Source organism: Strigops habroptila, chromosome 3, assembly GCF_004027225.2.
Source record: "Strigops habroptila isolate Jane chromosome 3, bStrHab1.2.pri, whole genome shotgun sequence".
In the NCBI taxonomy this organism is placed as follows: domain Eukaryota; kingdom Metazoa; phylum Chordata; class Aves; order Psittaciformes; family Psittacidae; genus Strigops; species Strigops habroptila.
In genome coordinates, this window is record NC_044279.2 from 71087605 (window position 1) to 71115571 (window position 27967).

Sequence of the window (27967 nt, forward strand, 5' to 3'; positions counted from 1 at the left end):
CTTATTTCCATTGATCACCTTTTCTCAATACCAGTAAAACCTTTCCATTAAATAGAATCATAGAATATATCAAGTTGGAAAGGACCCATAGGGATCATCAAGTTCAACTCCCTGATCTTCACAGGACTACCTAAAACTAAATCATACTACTAAAGATGTCATTTAGTTAAATAGTTTAAAGATTTGTCTCTGACATCTTTGGGGAATATCTTGATCCTTTGGCTTTGTGACAAGACAAAGATTTTTCTCTGGTAACAGAGAGTGACTTACTAGAATAGAGACTGAAGTAAGTTAGAGAGTTCAGTCCTAGGAATAGCAGCAAATATGAAGTTATGGATGGAGATCTAGCAGCTGCAAGAGCAAATAAGGGCTTTGGATGTTTGACCAAGGGAATTTATTAAAAACAGATGAGAGACAATGATTTAATTATCTGACGCCTTGGTTAGCTTTTTGGAAACTGCTCAAGGAGCTGAACAGAGTTAAAATAGGATACTCATGTTCTGGAAAGAGACCATGGAAGATTAATTGGGGCAGCCATGGAAGGGGAAGGCTTAGCATATTTGGCCCGAGGTGGCTGAGAAGAGGGCTTACAGTGGTACACAAAAGTCATACTGCAATGAGGATAAATTTTGGTCAGAAGATATTCACTTTATGGAAGGGCAAAATGCAAGGTCACAAGCCAGCTTACTGAAGGAAGATATGAGAAGGGATGTTTCCATCCAGAGATGTGAGGCTGCCCGTGCAAATTTATTACTTTTAGCAATAGTGTAAGTTAATGAAAGGATGACAGAAGCTCTAGTTCTATCTACTGAGGCACAGGAGGTGGGCTAGAAAGATGGTGGCTGAGTCAGAAGGTGGTTCACGGCCCTTCCACTTGCTCAGGAATTGTGTGTTCAGCACAGATGAGCTAAATGTTTCTCTTCTGGCTCAGGTCCTTCACAACAGGAGTTGCAATCAAATCAGCTGAGTGATTGACTTCATACAGGGAAACAGGCAAGTTTGGTGACTACCATGCAGTCTGCAAATGTGGAAAAGAAGTATAAGAAGGCAAGCTCTGAATGACGTCTATCCAATAGCACCAAAGTACGAATTAGTGTTATAGCACAAGCCAGATGGGATCAACATTGGGACAGCATTTATGCAGGAAGAAAAATAAACTGAAATTACTAGGTTGACTTAGATTGGAGTATGAAGTATCTGCAGGTGCTTGAGGCATGGACTCAGCTGGGAATTAGACAGAAACAAAAAAATATGGCTTACTTTCTTAGGAATTAAACAGCTTTCCTTGTCGTTGTTAGTGCTAAGGTACACTAAGATATCACTGTCTAAATTTACCCCAGAGGCATCTTCTATAATACTATTAAAAATTACATTACAGGAAAGTTGCAACACTGAAATTTTTTATCAGAGTAAAAGAGAATGTAACATGAAATGCAATTAATTATGCAAGTATAATGTAAGGTTATGAAGAGGTAAAGAATGAGCAAATTTTCAGATGGTTGCTACTCCACAGTTTCAATTTATTTTGTGCGGTTGAAGAACCTTTTGCTTGCTCTCTCAGCTGGCCTTTAGAAAAGAGAGACCTCCAGAAACACACATCTCTTCACATGCTACAAAGGCAAATATAGTGTTCAATTCTTTTCTACCCATAACCTATCTTCTTCCCTTGCTACTTCGCAGAGGTTATACAGCCAATTTAGTTTTTCTAGCTATGTCTATACCTGTCAGTAAAGCAGGGCTGGGGCATGGGTTCAAATGTGGTCTTGTGATTATCCACACTGGGGGATGGTTAGCATGCTCTCTGGTACCATTTTGGCTCAGGACAGCAAGCACTCTCCAACCTATGCCTAAGCATAGCTCAGGCACATGCCAGCAACCATTTCCTGTGTACCTTTTGGCTGCGGTCTCCAGGTTCTGGGGTAGAGAAGGAGTTCTGCTGTGCAAATGAGAGCCACATAGTTTCACTTGGCCTCTGGACCAGTGAGTGGTCTCAGTACAGCTTAATTTATTCATACAAAGGTAGTCTATGAATTAGATTGTCCTCCCAAATATCCTTCTTCCTCTTTCTGTAGAGAAAGCCCTTTAAGGCTGTAAGAATAAACACTGGTCTCCAATCCTTTCTCACTGTGAGATTGAGATGGAGGTCCTCTCTCACCCATCCAGTACTCAACTGTGTAATTGTATTTAACCCTGTTTGTATTAACAGGAATCGCCAGACATGTAGTTCTCAGCACCTCTTGGCATATGATGGGTGAAACGCAATGCAAACTGTCTTCACATCTTAAAAGGGGCCACTAAGGAAACACTATGCTGAAGAGAATCAGCAGTTGCTCTTCATCCCATTCTGGTTCCAGCCATCACAGTCTTTGGTTCCTAGATCTAAGTAGAAGAAAGGAGAATATGAAAAAATAATGTCTGCAATGTTGTTAAGTCTGTCCATGCACCAGTTCGCCAGTGCCACCACACATACACAGAGGGAGAAAATCCCGTTACCTATCTAGCATAGTGCTCTATTTGCTTTCCAAGGACAGGAATTATTTCAGTGATATAAAGAGGTTTACCTAGATAGTGACATGAAACAAAAGAGGAAAATAGTTTTAATATTCCTTGTTTAGGCTCTTGTAGACAGGGATCTTGCCTTTCTCTGTATTTTATAGGCACATGGATCAGTCAAATAATAAAATACCACAACGAGTAAAGCAGAAAAAGCAGATGATAGTCTGGTCTCTTATGAAAAGGAATTAAATGCCCATTCCTCATAAGATATCTGTAAAATGGTTAAATAGAAAACAATAGACTGTAGAGGAAACAATCATGCATTGGCTACAGGATAAACAGGCACATTACCACTATTCCATCTCTAACTCCTGTTCAAAGACATAAATTATGTTTTTCATGACATTTGGGTGCATTTAGACACTGACAAATCTGTCTAGTAGCCGAATTCATATTGATATGTGATAATGATAGGAATGTGTGTTTTAATAGCATGAAATCCTTGAGGAACACTTCATCTATTGCACTAATCATTACAGTTTTGTCTCAAAATCCTAAGAGGGCATAAAAAAATAAATCCTAGTACTCCCTGATTAACTTGTCCTGCACTACTATTGCCTACCTACTCATAGTGTTAAGTAGGAGTTTCAGAGGGCAGCCCAGTGGCTTAGTTTAGTGGCTTGGGGTGTGTGCTACAGATAGGATTTCCATTCCTTCTGTCTGGTTTCCTGGTTTGGCAAAGACAAGGAGTGTTGCATCTCCTGGATGACTGGAAAAGAGAATATCTCATCTCTCAGCAGTGACCGCTCCAGTTAATGAGGTAGCAATGCTGAAAGAAACGCTATAGTGTCTACCAAAGCCAAAATGAGGATGGCTACAGTGAAAGAATCCAAGAAAATGTAGCAAATGTAAACAGAAGGGAGAGATGGAGAGTCTCTACTGCTCCAAACAGAAGCACAATAATCTTTTTTTCTTCATTAATACTGCAAAATACTCCTCATTCCATCTTTGCATACCACTTTCTCTTTAAGGAAGGAAATGAAGTTTCACTGCAGGCATACTATCTCTACTTTTTTGTCCCTTTTATGTTATTTGAAAAGGCGTAAACTTATACAGGTAGTTCCCATAAGTTATGCAGGCAGGAGGGGCTCTTTAATTGTGTGACAGTCACTTTTTTAAACTCTATCTACGTGTGTATGCATGTCTGAATGTTACAGAGAGAGACGGGACAGCAAGCAGTGCGGCTGAATTTAGAAAGTTATAGATGTTCTCATCAGCCCCATGCAATGCAGAGATTCCTTCCAAAAGCCAAGAGAGCAGAGGCAGCAGACAACAGATGTGAGAGGGGTTCCCATATCTGTCAGTTTTCAAAGTGTTTGCATTGAAAAGAGAGGAGGTGCTATTTTGATTGATATTTCAGTCGCAGTATATAAAGCAGAGGAATTCTTCTTACCCTCTGCTTGTCATACCGATCTGTATACTCTCTCAGCTGGACTTGGGGCTACTGCTTACTGCATCTGAAAGGCTGAAATTCACTGGGAATAAAGAATTCTTGTAACAATGCCGGAACCCACCAAGAAAGATGGTAAGCATAACAAATATTACCTGAATGTTTCTTAATTATAGGAATTACAAGTACACACACACACAAAAACACCTTTCAGACTGTATTTTAACAACAAATAATATCTAAGAGTGATAGCTGTGTAACATCGTAGTATCATTACAGTTCACTGATCCGCTAAACTAAAACATTACTTTCGGGTAGGGGTATAGCACGGCACTGTTTCAGCCTCCAACTATTTCAGGCAATAAAAAATGGTTTTGCAGAGATATTTAGAAACTACTTGATTGGGAAAATGCTGTATTCAGTTTTTAAAGACTGCAGGATTTCTGTAGTGCTATTACTAGTTTCTCTATAGCTAAGATATCTAGACTCAGGAAATGAGGGAATAAGCATTTTTTTTTGTTTAAAAAGTCAACATCTTGATATGTTTTTCATGAAGTTTTATGAGTTATTGAATAGAAAGGACGTGTTCATAAAACAGTTTTACGGTTCTGATTAAAATACATTCTATATGTCTAATGCGTATGTAAAAATGTCATTTTTCTGTACAGGTCAAACTGGAATGATACACTTTGCCACACTACATAAATTATTATTTTATGTTTCAGAAGGATAGTTAAAGACAGTAATACAGTCTTCATGGTACTATTAAGTTTGTAGCAATGAAACTGAGTATGTTGTCTGCTAGTGAGACAGAATTGTCTATTAGAAGCTGATTAAACAGGCATAAAATTTTCAGGGTCTATTAATTCATATCTTTTTAAAAGCTAGCATTCATTTTTTACTAGTTTGAAAAATTAAGTTAAATAACCTTCTTATATTTACCTATTTCTGTAGCTCTTCTTTTATTTTACTTTCAAATTTAGATATTTTGGTAAGAAATTTTGATGATTACTGTTTAACATTGACAATATACATAGCTTCTGCAAAGCCATAAATGTGCAAACTGTATGTGCTTTGCAACTTCTGGCAAACAAGACAGGTTCCCTAATGCATTCCCAGATGAAAACTTGAGTTTAATCTTAAAGATAACGCGTGGAAAGTATAGAATTCATTAAATAGCATTTATTTCCCAACAATTCTGAAAGATCTGATAGGCCCATGTGTGTAGTTTGAATAAGTACATTTGATTTAACACTGACCTATCAATAGCATTTGCTTTATTCTAAAAGTCTTTTGAAATGTTTCATGAAAGGCAAGAGAAAGGTAACTATTGGGAGCATTAGGCAGTTCCAGCACCTTGTTGAGTTGGGGGTATATGAAAACTAAACTTTTTGGACAATTGAGTCTCAAGCAAGTTGTGTTGACAGACCAACACGATCATTTTACCTTACCAGCCCTCCTTAGTGCTCGAGGACAATGATGGATGAAGTATCCTTCTGAAAATAGCTACACCAAGTGCATGTATTAATACGAGAGCCTAATCCTCTATATCAAATCTAGAGCCAAGCCCCTTCTAGAGTGTCTTATTTGTAATTCAAATGATTTACACATGTATTAAGTGTCCTTTTTATTTGATCTGTTAGTTGACTGGACATTACACAGTTTAATCAGAATGCATTCTGTGGCTGCCAACTTCAAAAAAAAAAAAAAAACCAACCTAAAATATTTCTGCACTTTCAAAAGATACGTGCTTTGGAGAAAATTTGTTAGGATGGTCATGGCTCTAAGGGATATTATTCTGTTTAAGACTAGATTGTTTCAAAGATGTTCTTACAATGCAGTGATTACAAATGCAGCTCTGTGGTTGTGTTACAAAATAAGTTTAGCAACCCTGAAAAACATTATATTGACAGTAGAATAAATGTGATTTTTGATGAGTCAATATTCAGGAACATAAAAAATATTGAAACCTTCTGTGCTGATAGAGCAAGGGTTCACAAGTGGTAATGAGCTCTGAAAAAGTGATACACACAAGTTGGTTGTTCCTCATTGAACCCAGCTTATTTGCAGCTGGTAGATCGGGGTGACAACAGGTTTATCCTGTTGTACTTAAGATATTAGCTGCTTCCTAAAGATTTTTCATTGATCAAGAACTCCTGTAAGTTGGTAGTGGTACTTGTAAGTATAGTAAGTATACTATAAGTAAGTATAGTAAGTGCACGTACTTACTCTATTGTGTCAGCAGTATTCTGTATCAGTAATAGTACAATACCACTTCTACTACTCATACTGTCTCCACCAGTGTGTCCACCAAATGTCTGTTCGCAATGTAATTTCCTAGGTAAGAAGGATAGAAGTTAATAGATTAATGAAGGTGAACCTTGGACTGACTACATTCTGGAAGGTATCACTGGAAAGACTCTCTCAGAAACCTTTGGGGAACTTGTTGGCAGACCACAATAGCAAGCAGAGAGAGGCTTAAGGTTTCTGCATTATAAGGGCACCTAAGCAGTATTCTTCTGACATTTCCAAAAGAAGTAACCTATATGAATGATCCCACGCTGCTTATTCTCATAGGTCCTGCCAGTTATAAACAGCACACAAGAGCAAGCAGCTGAGAAATCAGAAGCTGGCTAACACTTGAATGTTAAGAAAATCTCAGCTTTGTAATTCTTTTCTGTCACAGCAGTCTCTGAAGTGCATAGCGAGATTTTTCAGAGGCAGTGCTGTAGCTAGCTCCTAGGCCTTTTTTCTGGCCAAATGCTCTTTGAGCTATTTAAAGATTATTAGACTACCAAAGTGAGAAATTTCCTGCCTTGGTGAGAGTGTAGCCTCACAGTGTGCTTTTAACAAATAGGATCACGAAATTAAACACAGCATTCAGCTTAGAGAAGATTGCTGGAGCACTTTAGCCTGGTGAAATTTGTTACTGTAGAAACAGGCTTCTATGACTAATGATTTAAGGCCTTCATTGTACTCTTAAATGTTGAAGTCCCATGTATTAATCAGCTGTAGCTTCTTTGGAGTATGTGGTCATGCCATTGTAAGATAGTTTTGTCTTAGCCTGTTCAAAATTTCATATTCACAAGGTGAAGTTTACATCAGTGGATTAACTGATCCCAGCAGATTACTAGGATAGGACTGTGATGCCAAAGACCTTCACCAGTGCATTTAAATTTAACAGCCTTCAGTTTTCCTAGTGACTAATAAAATAACCCTCCCTCATATAATTACTTCCTGTAATTTATCGTAATCACTCAGTCAATCTTTCCTCTCCCCCTTTTCCTTTAACCAATATTCATTATAAGAGCTGCCCGTTAATTAGGTGCCCTCTTAAACTGTCACAGACCATGGTATTTGGATATGCTTTTGTAAAATTGCCAAGTCTCCCAAGAGCAATGGTTTCAAACTATGTGTGGGCATCATCCCACAGGGACAGGTGCAAGTCAGTCTCCAGTAGGCAGCTCTGCAAATTTGCCTTATTTATTCTCCCCAATCTAGGAAATAACTCATGGCCATGAGTTAAGTGACCATTCCAAATTCTAAGCCTAAGCATTTATCAACTGTCTGCCAACTTCATTTTCTAAGGGTTTGCAGGCTCTGCTTGAATACTGCCTGGAGTATCCACATATTGGCAGGGAATCAAAACTAAAAATCAGTGTGTCTACTTCAGGCAGTATTTTAGTAAAACTTTTTTCTGTCTATAAACAGCATAGATGTAAAAGTTGTGAAGAAAACTATGTGCATGTATTGTCTGTTAGAAGAACAATCTCCAAAACATGAAGCAATTTGTGAAAGGAGGTAAAGAGACATATTAGTAGAGACTGCTTTGGAGATATGGTAATACTGTTCTTTCTGAAGAAGCCACTTGAAACAGCCTTTACTTCTACTGGCTTTTAAACATGACTGGTTTTGGTTTATTGAATGATTCTTCTCTAATTATATTTGTATTATATGTATGATATTTAAAACAATACCACAATCTGGTGTATCAAGATAATAGGCACTGTCAAACAAGTGAGGTAGTCATATAAATCATGCAAGTAGACATGTAGAGCAGCATTCCAGTGGGAAATCAATCTCAGTATTAAAGTTGGATAAGAGTTAATTAAAGTCAGATTTCTTTTAATATCATATTTTCAAGGCCAGACAATTTTTCAGAAGTGAAAAATAAGTCAAAAGGAAATTCTGCTTCACTATAGGGATTTGGCTTGTGTCAAAATTAAGACTGCTGATGGAAAGTTTTCCTGAAAGTTCAAGAACCCAGCGTGTAAACATCATATAACATTGCTTAGTGCTTTCCCTGCAGAAGGCTGGACCTGTATAATTGTTTTATGATGGCACCAAACTGGGTAGTGCAGCTGCTGCTGTCCTTGCTGCATAGATACATGCTTCAGCGAGTCAATAGAAAGCATACAGACGTCCATCTTCTGCCATCATCATTGCCCCTCTGCAGGATCGACTGCAAAATGCATTCCCATTATTTCTAACTACCTTCAGTCCTGGAGCCAAATCACACTCAATGTCAGGCCCATATATATCATTTACAAGCACTGTATTAAAGTCACAGGTAAATTGGGTTTGGTGGATGAAGGAAAGAGGAAACCCTAATTCCTTATCTTATTTTCCATCTCAATTCTTTAGAAAGTTTCTCTTCATCACCTGTAGCTAATAAATTTAAAGCCCCCACAAATGGGAAGCAAACTTACGCCTAACTGTTGTAATTAGATCTGTTAGGGTGGGCCCTGTTTCCACCCTGAGCCTCATAGAGCACTGTCCTCCTGCACAGATCTTGTTGCACGCTGGGAATTGAGTTGTTCTTAGACTGTCTTTGCCCTCCCATTCCTAATTTCCAAGTGTTGCTCCCACACTTCCTTCTGAGATACCAGAACATGTCAGATTTATTCTTCAGCCTTCTGCCCCCACTGCTCCTAAGTTTAAAACTAGTTTTCCTGTCAGATTAATCTGATTGAAAAAACCCTGCATTGGCAAAGAAAAATTCCCAAACTGTATTTATTTTTGAGGTTTTATATTTTGCTTTATTATTGTGTAAATGGAAGGAAATATATTGATTCTTTTTCTTATACAATGCATTGATTTAATGTTAATGTTGGTGTAGGTGGATAATACAACATTGATCTGGTTTACCATTGTTCTTAGTTGAAAAGCTCATCCACCCTGTGCAAAACATGATGCAGCTATGCACAGGGAAAATGTTTAATATTGTCACAGTAAAATAAAAAAACCCCATTGAGTTTAGGAGAAAAGCAGGGAACAGTCTTTCAGCAGACCAGAGGGTGCTTTGTACTTGGCAAAACTGAAATTAGCAAATGCTGCCTTTGTGCCTCCCTATGCTGCACCTGTTGGGAAGATAAATAAAGGACTGCCCGGTTCTTTCCCCTCATACCTCCTAAATATATCACTTTAAGAGAGCTTTAAAAAACAAAACAAAACAAAAAAAAAAAAAAAACAACAAAAAACAATGCTACAGTACCCTTCTGTTCCACGAAATACTGGATGAGTTTCTTCATATTAGTTTCAGGGATCTACCAAACAAGATGGCAAGGTCCATGGTCACATAACAAAAAAATAGCAGAGAGACTTCAGTTCTCAAAACATTAGTAGCTGCAATACATATTAACAGTCCTTGGAATATATGTTGTACAACATATTTCTTGTTTCATGAGGGGATATTCAGAGGGTTCCTTGAAGTGGAAGAGCAAATCAAGTTTGAAAATAATTATCTGGGGAAATTTCTCTTGGGACAAGGACAAGTACTAGACTCGTCACTCAATGAAAATACAGAGAACCCACTAACTTACAGGTCGTAATTTAATAATTGCTCTAGAGTGAGGGAAAAAAGGTTTTTCTCATCCAGACACTAATGTGGCTTTGCACTGATTGTAAAAATCTGTAAAATAAAGGAGAAAGCAGCGGGTAAAATAATTAACTTCAGTTGTAATTAATTTTCTAGGTCCCACTGCAAACAGCTTTGTCTCTTGAGTCTGATCAACTCTTTGGCTGAGAAACAGCTCGCTCTTTTCTCACCTAGCCCTCTCTCTCTCTCTCTGCTCTCAGTCACAACTGAAGTCCTACTTCTGAAGTCTCAAAAAAAAGGCTGTTAGGGAACCAATATTTCAAACCATTTTTCTATCATTCACTAGGAGACTTTGATGCGCTTTATGACCACTGGGAGATTTTATTCTTTTGCTTTGAAGTATTTTTGGTGGTTTAAAGAGTCAGGGAATAGACGACTGATCTGACATGAATGTCCATGTTAGTTCATTGAAGATGTTGATAAGTTTGCAACCGTGCAAAGATCCTAATGATCTTTACACTGCCACAGAATACGTCTGAGTTAGGAACCAGATACGCAAATGGAAGTGTGTGCAAGTGCATTAGGTGTCCCTGCTCCTGCTGGAGTCACGGACAACAGGTCATTACAGTCAGTGGAGCCCGGACTGCTGCTCAGCTGACCAACCAACAGTTGCCTAAACATAGGTGCCTACTACCACATGAGAAGCTCAAGGATACACAGCATATCCATTTTGGGCTGGCAGATGTGACTCAAACCCTATCGGAGATCTGCAACACCCTGAAGTAGCAGCTAGAAACTAGAAGGATATGCTACAGCATGTGAATGTCATTGACCACCTATGTTTGAGAAAATTAATTGAGCCAGAGGCAGCTATTTTTGGTGAATAAAAATCCAGTTCCATTGATTATAGTGGTACCTTGGACTCCTAGCTCACAGCGTAGACACATTCATGTGTCTTTTTTTTTTTTTCTGAGTACCTTAACAATAAAGCTGCAGAGTTATTCTCTATAAGTTGTCCAATTAGTGCTTAAGGATTTTCTGCATGGGTAGTTTTATAAGAAGACAAGGAGAGAGTTCCACTCCAGCATTATTTGCATGTGGTACTCAGATGCTCTCCTTAAATAGATAAGGGAGTACATTCCCCTGAGCAGAGAAGAGTGCACCCTTCTGTAATCTGCTGGGTGCACTGACAAAAATAAATAAATAAATGAATAAAGATAGATAGAAAAGTTGCTATTCCCTTTTGTTGTTGTTATTTAGGAGATCCAGCTGATTTTACTTGCTTTATTTTTTATAAGAATGAGTCTATATATTTTCTTTCATGGCTGGCTGATATATCAACTCAAAATTAAATTTCCTTTTTGCATCAATTAGAGGAAACAGAAAGTCTTGTTCCTGTTCAAATTTATATTAATTCCTCTTTTTCCTTTCTACTTTAGCTTGCTCTCACTTCCTCCAACAGCTTCATGCTGTTAGATTAATGACTGGTTACACCAAAGATATTTGTAGCTATGAGTAACAAGCACTTGTTACATTAAATAATAAAGTGTTTCTGAATATTCTAGAATGTGTTCAGCAAAACACATGCAGATTTAGGAATCTCCATGAATTCCATGAATATTTCCGGAATTTACTCTTTCTAATTTGTCAGGTGTGGTTTTAGCTCCTGGAGCACACTGAACTAGCAAGCGGTTCAGCCAAGATGAAGATGCTTGCAGAAAAGAGTGAATTAGAGTCAAAATCCAGTTCCGTGTCCAACAGCCTTTTACGTCCTAGGAAGCCATTCTAGCAAGCAGGTTTTCACAAAAGTTTTGGTCAATCTTCACCACTTCCTGAGGGACAGAAAGATACTGTGGATTCAAGAAGTATAAAGATAGATTTCTGCTCAGAGACCTCTCAGAACCCATAAAAATGTACCATTCACAAAACAGAGTGGTCTCTCTCTGGCTTCCTTCCCTTGTTACCTGTGTTTGTATTGTTAATGTCTTCTCCACAGACCAGTCAGTGGCACTTACGCTATGCAATGCAGGATGTCTTACATATACACAGCTTCTCCTCTGAAGAAGCCCAATCACTCCCTCAATCCTCTACTGCTTGGCCAGGTGTCTTTATGTGCATTTTCAGTTCAAGGTGCTAAAATAACCTGTGGTTCTGGTGCAGTTAGCCATGGTGGTGCTAGATGTTGTAACACTGAGATATTGAATGTGCTGCTCTCTGGTAGAGCTAGATGGGGGTTAATTTAAGACATTAGACCTCCTGGCGTAGTGTCGGAGGGTTGTTGAACAGAAAGTCAAATATGACACAGTCTCAGAAAAGTTCTAAAACCCAAAAAATTCACCATCCTAAAAATTGCTCCATGTTCTGCCCTGGAGTAAAGTTGTTTAGGAAAGACCCTCACAAATATGAGAACTTGCAAGTCAGCCAGTGCATGTGACTTCCATGCACTAACAGGACGTGGGAGCATAGCTGGGTGACTCATTCCCTCATTCCACAGTTTAAAGTCTCCCCCGTGTCCCGTCTCCATATTCCCAAAAGTGTACAGACACTGCTGCAAGAAAGGAGTCCTGCTGTATCTTGCAGTAATGGAAAATGTTCGAGGCAGTCATTGCTGTCCCTTCTCTGGATATTATGAAATAGTTCTTACATAATTTGCTATCCCCTGGCCCTATTACTAATTTAAAATAGCATGTGATCCACTTCTTAGGGCAGTTGTCCTTATATGTGATGGCTCCAGCAAGTTATTTTGACCAGGTGATTATTAAAAAAAGCTCTGTTCTAATTTAATTCTCTGTAGGATCAAATGGTGGTTTTAGTGAGTGTCCGAAAACACTGTTCAGTAGTACCACAATGCTTACTGAAAGGGGTCTGTATTGAAATACTCATTCATCATGACTGCAAGCTCAGAATAACTTCCTAATTTTGGTCATAAATGCCAAGAGTAGGTTGCGGTCATACACAGACATAAATGAAGATTCCGTTTTTATACAGATTTCTGTTTATTGATCTTAGCTATGTGTGTATAGACATAAATTGCAGAGACATTTGCGCCACTTCTTGTTACTGAATCGACCGGATGGAACATGTTAGGTAGGGGGTGAGCAAAAACAACTCACAAACCAGCTCTAAGAGTTACTTTTTTTCTTGACTGAAGCCGTGCTTTGCTCAGTCAGCAATGCAAACCGAGTCTGAAAGCCGATTCCAAATTTTGTCTTCTCTCAAAGCCCTGAAGTTGAGATGAAATTAAACTGAATACAAATGCAGCTAAAACTGAAGGAGATCCCAAATGAGAATCTTACTGATTCAATTGATGGGTTAAGTCTCACTACTTAATACTACTTGATACTTGACTATTCCAGTGTGGTATTTGGCCAGAAAGAGCAGTAAAGTATACTTGTTGAATAATTGTTGAATTCCAACCTTTAGATATTTTTATGCTCATTTCTATCACTTTCAGCAACAAGATCTTTTCTGTGCAAGAGAAATGCACAAATTATGGCCCCTAGCACCAGTTCCAACTGTTCTAGAAGGAAGAAAAACTTCCTCTTATCAGTCTGAGCTGATTGTGCTAGTACAGTAGGGCCTTTCACTCTTTTCTGACTTGAAATGAAATGTTTCAAGCCATTTGCATGCTTGAATGTACACAGCATTGCATTTCTGTCCTTTTTCCAACAGCTTTATTAGTTTCCAGTACCACTAAAGCATTGTTCCTAGCAAAAAATACAGAAAACACTTATCTTTGCCGATACGGAGAGTATCTGTGGCTACAGATATCTAGGAACGGTCACATGAGAAATGCCATGTAGATGGAGTAATTCATTGGCTAATAGCTTCTGGGTCTCATGCTAATGTCGTGCTGTGATATTCATGTAGATAGAGATATACATACACATACTGTAACACATTCAGTATCTTCTTTTTTTATAAGGACATAGTATCTAGGCCAAAAACCTTATTTTAGACCCAAAGAGGAGTGCAATACCAATGGAGGCTGTGGCTGCCACTCCTCCACAGATGCAGACTTCAGTGAAGGCACAGAGGGTCAGATGCCTGATGACATTTTTTCCATGGCATTCCCTCCAGCCTTACTAATCTTTCATCTAAGCTTTCCTTAGCCCTATTTATAAAGGGGAAATCTGACCTCTGTCCTCTGCCCCTTTTTCTTTGCCCTTGTTTTGCATTTCAGTGTTTTGCAATGAAGGTTTCTCTCTTACCCAACAGCTTGTTTAGCTGCAGAGAAAGTATATTCAGTGAGCTGTGACTGTTATTCACAATAGCATCTCAAATGCATTTTGTTGTCATGCTTTGTAAGAGCTTTCTTTTATGCATATCACTTACTGATTTGCTGATGCAAATCTGCACAGTTTGTCTGCAAACACCCTGCTGTATGCAAACATTCCCTAAAGGCAAAGTTAAATGATTTTTTTTTTAAAGCAAAGGCTTATAATTCTCACAGTTATCTTCATTGCTGCGGAATGAGACAGAGAGGTAGAAAATTTAAGAGTATTAACACAGAGGGATGTGTGTAATTTCGTATGCCTAACACCCACAAAGGGACATACATGACTTTCATGCACATGAATACTTCCGGATGATCCACCAAAGATTTGCCTAGTGCCATAGGTGTCTGGGACCTTAGATCTCCTAAATTTTTACCCACAGAAAAAGTCTGTTCTCTCCACAGGTGTAAAATATTCCCAAAGGTTTTTCCACACAATGCTGGATTCCAGGCGTCTGAACAACAGTAAATATTTATATGCAAGCAAGCTTACAAAAAAAGAAAACTCCCACAGTCAGTAGACAGAATGCCGGTTAAATAAGTAAGTTTCTGAGATCTAGGGTAACTTCTGATTCTTTCAGTGATTGATATCAACAATGCTGCAACTCTAATAAAAAGATCTCCTGCATTGCTAATTGTGTTTGGGTTTTCTTTAATTCTTCTCCAGACATAATTACGCATCATCTTTGGTTGACATGTACTGGAACATTACTCAAAAAAAGTAACAGCCCCTGAATTTTGTATTCCATAAATTTGAGTTACTTTTAGTAAACTAAGAAAGTGGATGCTACCACCCTCTTTTTTATCTTGAGTTATTTTCCACAAGCCTGATGACTCAAAATTAGCATTGAGTAAAAAATTCAGATTGATGTAAGTAATGGATTATTAGTGGTTAGCTACTTGAAACGATCTCTAATCACTAATGCACCTGACAGCCTTGTGTCAGGGTTCTTCATTATAATCCCATTCTGTAAAACATTGTCTCTCAAGAGAAGGCAGAGTACTGAAGTGCAGATGACAGGAGAGTGCTCTTATCTAAAGGAAGTCTAAGACTCCTCCTTCTTGAAAAGATCAGAGAGTATCAGATTATCTGTCACCCACTGTCAAATAGATTTGAAGCAAATGCTTTTCTTATTTGGACATAGTCATGACGATGTTTAGACACAGTTGTAGTACATAATACTTTGACAAAGAGCTGATAACAAGCTGATAAATTCAGTGCTGGGGAAATCCCAACATGTGCATATTTGTTTTTGCCCTGACCCTCAAAGAAAAGTCGACATTTCAAAAACTATGGAATGGGAATACAAGCAGGTATTAATTTTAAATTGTCAAAATGTTGTAGTCTGAGATTTGGTTAATACGAAACCTATCAGTAAGTCTCAAATGCTTCATTCTAATTTGCCGAAGTAAGTTAGATTGCACGAATCCACAACACCAGAGCATTATGCTAATGCCCTCATTTTCCCCTAAGAGTCAAACTCTCTAAGTGGAATGATTTCCCAGTATATGCACACACTGACATGGTTCTCAGGGCTAACCTGAATATACAGAATGACAGAAGATATAGTGCTTTGTAGAATCCACTCCAGTTATGCAGAGCATCAAGTCCATAATGCGTTTTCCATGAAACAATACAAAAATTGATTTCCTTGATTCAGAGTGAAATATTTCAGGATAGCTCAGCAAAAGAATAGTGTTGTGATTTGGGTTGAGCAAGAGTGAAGATATTCTTCTGAATTAGGACGATGCTTCCTGAGCTGGTTTGGACAATCTGAAAAGAAGTTCTTTACTGGTTAAGTACTCGTCTCTTGAAATAACTGCCCTTTCAACTCTACTGCTGACTTCTATCCTATAATTAGAAGTGCAACTGTCATTGAACATATACTGTTAAATTTGAGGAATAAATCACTGTTGTTCCCAAGCAGCAGTTGTGTTTGATAGTTTTTAATCCAATAACCTCGTCCACTTTATTATGTTTACAGCTTCCAGAAAGGAAGTTATCGTTACTCAGTGTACTGATATCTCTAGCATCATATGTTTCCCTAGCGAATATCTTGAACTAAATGAAAATATTTGCTTCCAGAGAAAAATTATTAACAAACTATTGCAAGAAAGGAGAGGAAACTGGGAAGAAAGTCTATCTGTTGCCATAATCCTTTACACTGGATTTTCTGATGAGTGAATTGATTGATTTTAGTAAATAGATAACAAAGATTAATTATATTTGGGTTATTTAAAACAAGAATTTCACTTGTCTGGGCTAGAAATCATTCTGAAAACTTGATTTCTTAACACCTGCTGCCAAAAATCATATTATTAAAAATGTGTTGCAACATTTAATGAATGTAAAGAAATCAAAACTGTGCTGTGTTCCTGCATCTTGGATTTATGCAGAAGTCTGAACATTGAAGCTAACTGAACATTAAAGCTTCTGAACATTGAAACTAACAATACATGGCTCCCGCGCCTGTGTGTCTTTTATCCCTGCAAATACTAAAATACAGATGACTGAATTTTGACCCGTGAGCCAGATCACTAATTTTTAACCTGAAGACAAGAATCAGACCTGCTCTGACTCTTCCCTGCTCTCTGGAAATCAGTCATAGCTGAGGCTGGGAACCCAGGCAGCAAATGGGGGAGGACATGGCAATATAATGAGCCACCAGCGCCCCTTACGGGTCATTAGCAAATATAACACAGAACATCAGGTTTAGATAGGAAGTGTGAATCTGTTCACAGACTTTAATGGGACCTTTTCAACACACTCTAAAAAAGGGAGAGTGAATACTCATAGCTGAACGACTAGTAGTGGGAGTGATTCTGCAGAGCTTCCACCACACCTTTTTTAATACAAGAGAAGACAGAAAGCTGTGCTGACTGCTGAATCTAAGCAGAGTTAGGGCTTTCAGGTGTGAAACTGTAGAGAGAAATCTATGAGGTTGAAAAGTCCAGATCAGGTGTTCCAGGACTGTTTTATTGTTGGTTTTGCAACGTAAAAATAGGAACACTGCTTCTGTGCTTTAGACATAGGGACCCATGTGGTTGGCAATATTTACGCAGCCAGTTTTCTCCTTCCCCTGTTTAACCAAAGCCAGAATCACGTAGTACATCATGTGAAGCAACATGAAAGAACAGCTCACGTGATTGAGAACAGGTAGGTAAGAAATACAGAATTTCAGGAGTAAGGAATCATTTCAGACTTATGTTAAATTGGTGGTATATAAACTGAGATGGTGCCATAATACAGGGAATTTTGAGACTTTCTATCATTGAACTACCATTTGCAGAAAGAAGCTGACCCTGCATGGAATTTCCACAGTCTTTGCTATGCAAAAAAAGTCAGTGACATTTGGGATTGCATACACCTCATGTTATAATAAGTTCAGCAATGATAGTTCAAAATAAAATGGTTTTATTTCCAAACGTGGAAGTAAAATTTCACACATCAAGATGTGGAAATAAAAATAAATCAGTATAGCCACAAGCAGACACAGGCCTAGAGAAATTTTCAATGGCTTTGCAGGCACAGCTGTGCTGACAAAACCTTCTCATAAAGGTACAGTTATGATGACAAACTGAGTTACCTTATTAGCACAAATCACTTCAGTAAACACCATAACACATTTCAGCAAAATCCTTTTGTGACATAGATGGTGTAACCAGCCAAACTTTGGCTACAATATTTTGCAGCATAAGATAGCATCACAAAATTTCATTTTGGGAAATATAAAAAAAAAAAAAAAAAATTTTTTTTTTTTTAATAATGGAATGAGTTACAAAACTGAAATTTTGAAAAGCTCAATGAAAAACATTTAGTCAAAAATTTCAATGAAGCGTGGCACTCAAATTGTAGTCTATTGCTAATCTGTGATCTGTGAGGTACAAGCATGAATATTCTTTTTTCTCTTAGATACAGGAGCTAATTTTATCATTAATTTCTTTAATAAAAAGTAAGAGGAGAAAGATACAATGAAAATACAAATGGAATTTAATTACTCCTTGTTGGTGGCTTGTGGGCTGAGTAGGTTAAAAATGAGTTTAAGAATGCATGGGAACTAGACTAAAGCCACCAACTTTAGCTTTATTTATCTATCTGTCTACTGTTGGCAGCCTCCTAGTTCCCAGCTATGGTATATGTACAACTTCAAGACTGCCAAGAAAGTGTTCCACCATCTGATGAGGGTGCCGACTGCTGATGGCTGCCTCGTACCTATCAGAAATTATATATGGGGAATTTTACTGCTGACATGGGCTGACATAGCCCTTTACTGGACAGTCTACTTGAACAAACTTAGGAGAATATAGATATGTAAACATATATTTTATGTAAAAAAAAAAAAAAAATTACTTTTGTTCAAGATCATGGTTACAGTGTTACAGTGTATCTAGCTACCTGGGTACAGTTACAATGAGAGTAAACCCTACATGAAAGCAAAGTTCTATTAAGAAATGAGAAAAACGTGGAAGATGATTACATATGATCAGATTTGATCTAATAGCATCATTTAGTAAAATGGGAACTGCAAGAAAAGCACACTAAAAAGCAATGATTGCTTTATGCACTTCCATTATGCACTAATGATGGATGGCAACAAAGACAAAATCTGGAGTCACGAATTACACTGCAACTCCTCAAGTGAATCTATAAACTATTCTTTGGTGTCTAATCCATTCCACAGAATTCACTCTTACTAGGATTTGTTCCAACTTTTCATTCAGGTTTTCAGTCCTTAAGCTAGAGAGCCACTCTGCATTTGTCATGTGATGGTTTGATTGGCTCCTGTGGCCAATAAAATCCTTTGCAATCGGAAGTATTTAGATTATCCTGAAACAGGAGTATTGTAGGTGAGATTATATGAGACAAATGTTTGTTTAATTTTAATCATATGCAAAATTAATTTTTAAGCAAACTCTTTGTTAATTTTATTTCTTCTACAGTCCCTACCAGAAGATGCATCAGTGGATTATGACGCTTTTAGTTGTTGGAAAATAAAGATAATTTCAGCTTCAGTGAACATGCCGATTTGTTCTTTTTGTTGCAATAAGGGACAGTATTTAACCTAAGGTTGCTGTTTTCATGTCTAACTAGCTTCCCAGTTACAGTCACAGTGAGCCAAAGCAGGCAGTCTCATCTGTCTGCACCACCATTACAAATGGAAATAGAAAATCAAAATACATTAATAAATTTATCAGCCTGGCTCCATCTCACTGTTGCCCACAACAGTAGTAATCTAGACAGCCACCAGAGCACCACTGCTTATTCACTTCAGTCCTTTAGAGTGACTTCTTCTCTCAGGACCTAAGACTGAAGTTTGTTTAGAATACTTTCTGTAGCTTTATTTTAAAAATAACATAGAAAATGACCATTTATATACATTTAAAAGGTAATGATTTCAGCTGGTATTACAGTTTATTGCTTCCACTCCGATTGGGAGTTGTCTGCAGAAGTTGCACACAAATCAGATTTCTCAGTGGAGAACTGAGACTCATGAAGCAGCAGGCAAACCGTTTGCACGACTGTAGTCAGCTTTTGAAGAATGCTGAGTATTCCAGTTTTTGTTGATAAGAACAGTAACAACTTCAATTTAAGTCCAACTGAATACATTAAGAGAGCTTTTATTGATTACAAATGACTTTGAATCAAGCCCTCTGTTTCCCAGTTTATTTAATCTGAGGTCTGCTAACAGTATTGTTTACCAATGAAATGCTCATCATGCCCTGGTAATCTCTATAGTTTGTTGAGCAAGTTCCTGTCTTGATAACACTATGGCTTTTAATCACATCACTGATGCCACTGTGACTCTGTACTGGCCTGGATGAAGTGGCTCATAAAAAATGATCAAACCATTTTGAGCCATTTCTCTTCTTCAGAGCACTTTTGATTTTTTTGCAGGGAATGTTAAGAAACACTGAAAGAAGCTTTACTGCTTTTACCTGCTGGTAATTTGGACATGAAGTCTATCAAGTAACTGATCCATACCCTTGGTCCTTCCCTGCCCACCTATTTACATTGAACACCTACCCCAGGAGAAAGCTGGGTGTCACAATGGCAGTTCTCATGTTTTATAGGGGCCACACACAGGGGACAATCCTTACACGCAACAACTGCACAAGGGCTGGGGTGAGCCATGTTCTTTCCCCAAACTAGCATTTTGTCTATTTTTGTCTGAGTAGCAGAGTCAGCACTTTAGGAATGCCTATGTAATAGTTATATGTCTGATCCCTCGAGGCTATGTCCGCAAGCTTAATCCACCTACTTAAATTTGACACAAGTTTGACGTTGACAGATCTTTGTGACAAAAAGCATTAAGTGACCATCCTTGTGCTCTTTGACATATGAAAGTCACTTTAATATGCTGCTCTTACACAGAACAGATATCATACCTGTATCCATGATGATGCAGCTATAGTCCTGGTTTCCCTTTCAGGTAAATGGGAGTAAGCCCTCTGGTCAGACTGGGTGAGATCCTGAATCCCTTGGCTCTTCAGACCAGAGTCTTTGCTGGGTTGTAACCAATCTATAACTAACTGCAGGAGAAATTAGTGCAGAAGACTCTCCTCTTCCCTTTGTGAATATTCCAGCCTGGTGATGGTGAAATGCTGTCTTTAGACTTTGTGCAAGCCCTGATTTAATGATCAAGGTCATTTCCTTCACCTAAGAAATAAAAGACCAAACAAATCAAACCAAAAAACCCCACTACTCTATTTCCAATATCATTGAGAGTTCCTAAGCCTATCCAAAACAAACCTGGTCATGAGTACAGAATCACAAGGTGAGAAGGATTATCCAGCCAGATCTCTTTCCCAGTATGCTTGCTGATAACCTGTAGCTCTCAAATGGTCTGAACTACAAGTCTCCAGAATACTTTGCTCCCAGCACAGCAGTAGAGTAGGACCTGGAGACAGTTTTAGAACTGTCAGCATGCCTCGTTATGTTTACACTCCAATGTGAAAAGAAATATATATGATGTCAGGGAATTTCTATGCTTGTTGCTGTCACAGAAGCCAGTGGAAGTGGGAATTTAGAGCCCTTGAAAACTGGCCTCCACACATAAGCACGCTGCTAGTTCCCTGCCAAACCTTCTTGTGGTTATTGCAGGTCATATGTCAGTGGAGCCAGACCTAAAATGGAATTGAAATTTTAAATAACGATAGTCGCAATTTAACATGGTTCTTAAGCATTTCCATAACTTTATCACATCGGTAATCTCATGAAACTTTCTAAAGCTTAGTTACCTATATGCATAGCAAGAGATTTTAAGTCTTATTTTATCTGAAAACCTGGACATAGTAAACATGGAACAGTGATGGAAAATTGTTGGTAATGGGTCAAGTTGCATCTCCTTTTGATTTTCAAGAGTGTATGTGTGCATGTATAATTATAAATCACAAATAAAAGTGTCTTGGCTCTAAGTCCTCATATCCTATGTCAGACTGGATCCTGAATGCATCTCATGATATGGCTGAGGCATGAAAGCATTTCTGGAGATGTTATCTAAGTGACAGTTGTGCTTTCACTTTATTTGCTAACTACACTTCTTAATATACTATCTTTTCTGAGTAGCCATGTGGAAAGGAGTACTAAGTTAATTCCTTTTCTTGCTGTAGAATTATATATAGCCAGCTGCTTTACAAGTTTCACAACCAATGAATAACCAAGGTCTGTGTTTAGCATGACACAACCCACTGAAATGCAACATTCTTGGCTTCTTAAACAAAGAACTTTAAAGAAGAGACCATTACCTTCGGTCTTAGAAACTGTGAGGCAGAAGTTAACTTCAGCTGCTTAGTAGAAGGCCCAGTTGACATTATGATATCAATCGAGAAGAAACTGGACCTTCGGCAGCTTCTTTCTCCTGAAGCATCGTTACAACCCAGCAAATGACACTCCTTCTCCCAAGGGGCTGAGGATTGCATGCAGGAGGCAACACTTTCTCCACTACTAGCCCCCCCGACAATGCTTTGACAGAGCACCGTATTAGGCAACAGGACCATTGGGAATGGCATCTGGGGACTTCAGTGAGCATGCCTGCTAGGGAAGGAGCACAACCATAAGCTGCTGGTTGAGTGCACAGAGCCCTTTCCTGGCTGACAAGCCTGTTGCAGAGGTCAGCCAGAGAGGGCTATCATTCTTTGGGGAGGTGGAAACTACTCGGTGCTATTAATGGTTTTTTTTCCTGGCTGTCCTCAGGAATGGAACTGTAAGCCAAGCGTGGCCATGAAAGGGGTCGCACATGGCCAAAAGATTATGTTGAAGTATCTTCCATCTCCACTCTCAGTGCCTGGAACTCTCCCCCTTCCTTTCTTCCTTCCACACCGCACTTCAGGTCTCTCCCCTGAGCTGTTCTTGCCTCAGTTTTCCTAGCAATAGACCAAACAGCTATGAATTACAGTTTAGGAAAGACTAATGACTTCTTGGTCTGGCTTCAGTCATCATCCCATCACTTAACTGCAGAATAACTAAGGTTGGAAAGGACCTCTAGAGATTGTGTAGTCCACCCTCCCTGCTGGGAAAAGGGCCAACTAGAGTAGGTTGTCCATTGCACTGCTCAGGTTTTGAATAGCTCATTGTATGTCTGCAAGTATGAGATGAAGTTCAGACTATAATAATAGTGTTTCAGGTCTGATCTGTGCTATAGATTTTGGCTAACATCTGTGCCTACTGCTAGGTAAAACAGGACTGGTAAGGTGTGTGATTTCTGCCCAACACTACTGTGTGATGAAGCCATGAAATAACTTTCAAAATGAAAGAAAAACTCCAGTCAAGTCCCTCAAAAGGCTCATAAGACTTTCATATGAATCTGGAAAGTGCTTAGTTTGCTGAGCTTTTGTTTATGAATTTGTGGCTCTTGCTGATGAGCCAGGGGGAATTTTCTAATTCAGTGTTTGTAAGAATACTCCCTGTTTCTAGCTATTGAATTTCAAAAAGATGATTATACAGTCAATAATTTTCTGCTATTACTTTTCCATGTAAGAAATAGACTTCCAAGCCACAGTGATGTTATTTTATTCTCAGTGGAAGCAGTGGGAAATGTCATGGTAGTAAAGGGGATATGTTCCAAAATGTAATTTTTGTGGTGAAATTTTCATATGAAAAAAATACATATTTTTCTAGGTCACAAAGCAAAAGTTAGTATGTTAGTAATTAGACCAGAAAAAAATAAATTTCTATGAAACTAAGTAAAGCCATTTTATTATTATCAGACTCTCTGTCAGACTTTAATATACATTCTCCACTTTCTTCCATACGATGAGTGTTATGACCAGAACCTACAGCACCGAGCTCTTTCCCTGTAGTAAGGGATTCTCTGTGGACCCTCTACAAGGACTTGTTATAGCATTGACATATGTGGCTGGAAGTTCCTAAGCCATATCAAATTCACAGAGTCAGCTGAAAATTGTATTTGTACTAAAACTATTCCTCCTTTTTAAACATTGAAAGGATTTATTAAGAATGAGAATTATGTTTTAGTTATATTTGGAGCTGAGTGCAAAGGAATAACCTTACCAGCATTTCTGTGTGAGAGCAATTGAAACTTTATTTCCTAATTATGACCTGAGGTGGAGTCCTAAAGGTTAATGCCCATAACATGACAAAGGTTAGTGAAAGATATCTGTTACAGTCAAGGTTTTCAACCTTTTAGATCTTTGATTGTTGCAAGTAGTTAAGCTGTAAGTCAATGCACTATCTCAAATAAGTATCACCATTTTCAACCAGTCTAGAGTCCTAAAGATTTTACAAGTTTAAAATAAGCTTCCTTTAATATATTAAAAATAAATTTTATCTAGTTTATTTGTCCTTAATGTTTTTAGATTGGAGAACATGTCATCCCAAGAAGATAACATATAAATAGGGTAAAAGGCCTGGTTTCTGTATCACACATTTGAAAGGGAAGCGATTTAGATTAAAAATCATCACTGAAAGAAAAAACAAACTATTAGTTTGTTTTTTACTATTTTTACTATTTTTACTATTAGTTTCTCTTATACTATAAGACCTACACAGAGCAGTTAAGCTGATTCTTTTACTTTCTACTTGCACTGAGCACTGAACTCTAGATCTAATGGTATAGTGAAAGTGAGATAAAGGTCTCTGGATTCTCTGTGCATGATTACGCTCAGTTAATGGATCCATTATGCTTCATGATTAAAGTCATATCAGATATTATTCCAGTTGATGGAAAATTTACTTAAATATAGACTATCATGTGACAGGAGCATATTGATGTGATACATTTAAGCATAGGATCAAGACAAACTGCCTTAAACATGTCAAACCCAAACTTGAAATCCAACTCGTATTCCATGATATTCCAGAACTGCCCTGAACTGAAATTGCCAAAATGTCCCAAAATGTACTGAATAGATGGAGGTAGATGACCTGTGTGCTAGGGGAACACTATATTGCTCTCTAGAACCACCTGAAAAGAGGTTGTAGCAAGGAATCTATCAGTCTCTTCTCCCAAGCAACAAGTGATAGGACAGGAGGTAATGGCCTCAATCTGTGCCAGGGAAGGTTTACATTGGATATCAAGAAAAATTTCTTCACCAAAAGGGTTGTCAAGCATTAGAACTGGCTGGCCAGGGAACTGGTGGAGTCACCATCCCTGGAGGTATTTAAAAGATGTGTAGATGTGGCACTTACTGACATGGTTTAGAGGTGGATTTGGCAGTGCTAGCTTAGCAGTTGGACTCGATGACCTTAAAGGTCTTTTCCAACCTAAATGATTCTAGGATTCTATGAGTATTATATCTCTCCAGGCCGAACAAGTTCAGTATCCCCTCTTCACAGAGCATAAGCATCTGACAATGTCACTCTGAAGATGCCATGTATGACATGTGTGAAAGCAAAAAAATATTTGAGAACTTCATTAAAATATTGAATAAACCCAAACTGTGTCTAAATTTAACAAGTATATACCATATGTGTGAAAAATATTTGCTTTTACTTGAAGCTCAATATCTGTCTTTTTTCCTTATTTTTCAGAGACTGAAACAGAAAGTGTGCCACCACCTCCAGGTCAGTGTTAAAATACTAATTTGCACTGTAACAACACTAACAATGGTTGCAGAAGACTAGATACTGCATAGCCATAATATGATTTCTGTTCATTGTCCCTTTGGAAGTGAGAGGATAGCAAGAAAAGTAAAAGAGCCATCCCAAATAAGATATGCTCACTTCACTTTGCCTGGATGTTGATTCTTCAGACTCAATTTTCATTTGCCATATTTGTTGTTTGCTTAATGAGGCAAATGTCCTTCACAATACAGGAAAATTATGACTGCTTAAATTCTGTGTTTAAATAATGCTGTCTTATTTGATGCTGAACAGCATCTAGTTATCAAAATGTTCCCTTTCATTTTTCCTTGAAGGTACACAGTGAATAAAGTTAACAGAATCAAGCATGGGTTTCATGTTCCTTAATTTTAGCCATCTGAAGATTAGATATCTTGTTCAACAGTGCTCCACCTTTAACCAGTGGAGCAGCTCTTGGGTCTCACCCATGTTCATCCAATGGGCATTTCTTGGATAACCTATTTAAATGTCACTGGATGTCTATGTATAGGCACTTGCCCTGAGGAGTCTTATTGTCTAGAATGAAGTGGGTAACTTCCAGGAAGCCAAAGTTAGGTGAGGTAAACTCATTCACAAGAACTAGGGCTTCAGGTAAAGCTGAAGCTCTGTGCAGAGCTGCTACATTTCTTTCAGTGGGAACCAGAAAGGGAGGTAAGTCTTTGCCTTGTGGGTCTGATCTGCACTGAGTAACTTGAGTTATATTCTCAGGTGCTGGTTAATACATATATGCATTATGCATGTCGAATATAAACATTTGGTGAGTTTTATTCTTTGTGTAGCTACCTACACAGCGATATCAAACAGGATAAATACTCTCCAGGTGTTCGACCTGCATTTACTTACAGTCTTGCATACTGGCATTTTTTGAGTCTGATTCAAGACTTTTTTTTTTTTTAATCATACACTCTTTCATTAAAAAATTACAAAGTCTGGAAGTAGTAAAGCCATTTGCCACAAGGATTTTCATGTTTAAATAACCCATATGTTATTTTAATGTTAGGATGAACTCTTGCATACATTTGTAAGAAAAATTAATTGGTATTTCATTCATGATGGTTGTATTTTACTCAACCGTAAGATCTGTACAGTTCATATTAAAGTAATTAATTGCAACACACTGAGGGTCTTATGTGGTATATTTTGCACTTCAATTCATGTTCTTCACCAATCTTAACTTTTAAGTAGAACTGAAATGAGAAACTGCTTTTTATAGGCAGAAAGGACCAGCATTTTTGAAGAGTTATATTAAAAACATCTATCTTCAGATAAATAAATTCTTCTTCACTTCTATTTAAGTATACAGGATTAGAAATGAAATCACTCCTACAACCCCCTTGCTTCTCCCCATACCTGTACTTCTTTGGTAAAGCAAGTAGATTGTCAGTAGGCTTTTATGTTAGGCACAGACCAAACTGGGATTTTTCTAAGCTGGAAGTGCCAGTCTTTTCTCCCTTTGCCTCACTCAAGATGCTTTCATCTTGGATTACCAAGTGCTATCACACAAAGAGGGAAGTTGGTTCAAGAATCTAAATACTACAACATATAAATAGTTTATTGGACATAGTCAGCGTCTTGAACTACACCAGGAAATTTTTTGGAAGCCATTCTAAGAGCTCCTTCTAGATCTCAATCTCAAGCCACCAAGTTGGTGTAGTTAGCCATGATGAGGTTTTCAAATGGGATTTAGACATAATAACAACTTTCAAGAAAAAGTAAATTCTCCTAATCCCAGTTCCTAGCAGGAAAGAAAAGTATTACTGCAGGAAAACTCCCATTAAAAAGGCCAAGATGGACAACCTGAAATTTGAGGAATCCAGACAGAAGCATCCAGGAGTCTGTCACGCTTCCAGAATATGGATTTTTCTTTCAAATTTCAAATTTTATTTTCATAGTTACCATGGCTATGCACATGTGGACAAGAAATCAGGATAAACATAATATCAACTGGCTCTTGCAGATACTTCCTCCATGTCACAAAAATTATCTTAGCTTAATCTTGACAATGACCTTCACCCAAACCCATGTTCTATCAGGCAGTTGACAGGTAATTTTGCCACAGAAAGTCATTGTTCACAGACAATAGAGCATTGAGTGTTTTCACCTTTAAGACAGCATGGTTCATATGATTTGACAAGCCTCTAAGTGGCCTTGTATGCAAATTAAATGAAATAGAAAACCACAGAGAATAGGAACCCTAGCAAATCCTGAAATCGAGAAAGGATAGAAATTTTTATTTTGTTGAAAATACAGTCCAAATTTTCTCATACATATGAGGTTTAAGATAATTCACATTCACATGCTTGGAGTAGAGGACTAGCTGGCAACTATTCTAATCAACTAAACTAAAACCAAATAGCCTAGAAAAGATTATGATGATAATGATGAAGATGGTAAAGAATAAAGAACACCCTCAATATACTCTCTCTGTTGTGTAGTTTGTCTTAACGATAAACCGATTAGAGTGATGGAGCTCTGGAAACTATTTATATTTGAAGTATTTCATATCTGATCCAGTTGCATTCAAATTAGCAATATGTAACTTATTTCAAAGGCTTTTGTAAATAAGCCCAAGAACAAGAGACTAAGAATTCCTGCTTCTAAAACACTCAGTATTTTTCTTCCACTGAGTACAAGAATATCAATCTTATACTACTCATTCAAAACATAGAAAATGCATTGATATGCAGAGTTGCAAAATGTTTTTAACTGTATATTCCATATACAAATATATCAATAATTCTTTAATTTAGGTTTTTCAATACTAGCAGAACCTAGAATATTCCTGTATTTTTTAATGCTGTGTAAGTTTTTCTCTTTACTTTAAGATCCTCTCAAAAATATACTTGT

The 27967-nt window shown here is 37.8% G+C and overlaps 1 protein-coding gene across 1 annotated transcript in view; it reads left to right on the forward strand.

The window, feature by feature from the left end:
* Positions 1-3966: 3966 nt before the first annotated feature.
* The window catches only part of MYBPC1 (myosin binding protein C1), a 76351-nt gene continuing 52350 nt past the window's right edge, over positions 3967-27967 (forward strand). Inside the window, 2 exon segments of the mRNA XM_030478121.1 lie at positions 3967-4081; positions 25031-25063. Of these exon segments, the coding sequence (XP_030333981.1) occupies positions 4057-4081; positions 25031-25063 (58 nt within the window). The 5' untranslated portion in view covers positions 3967-4056.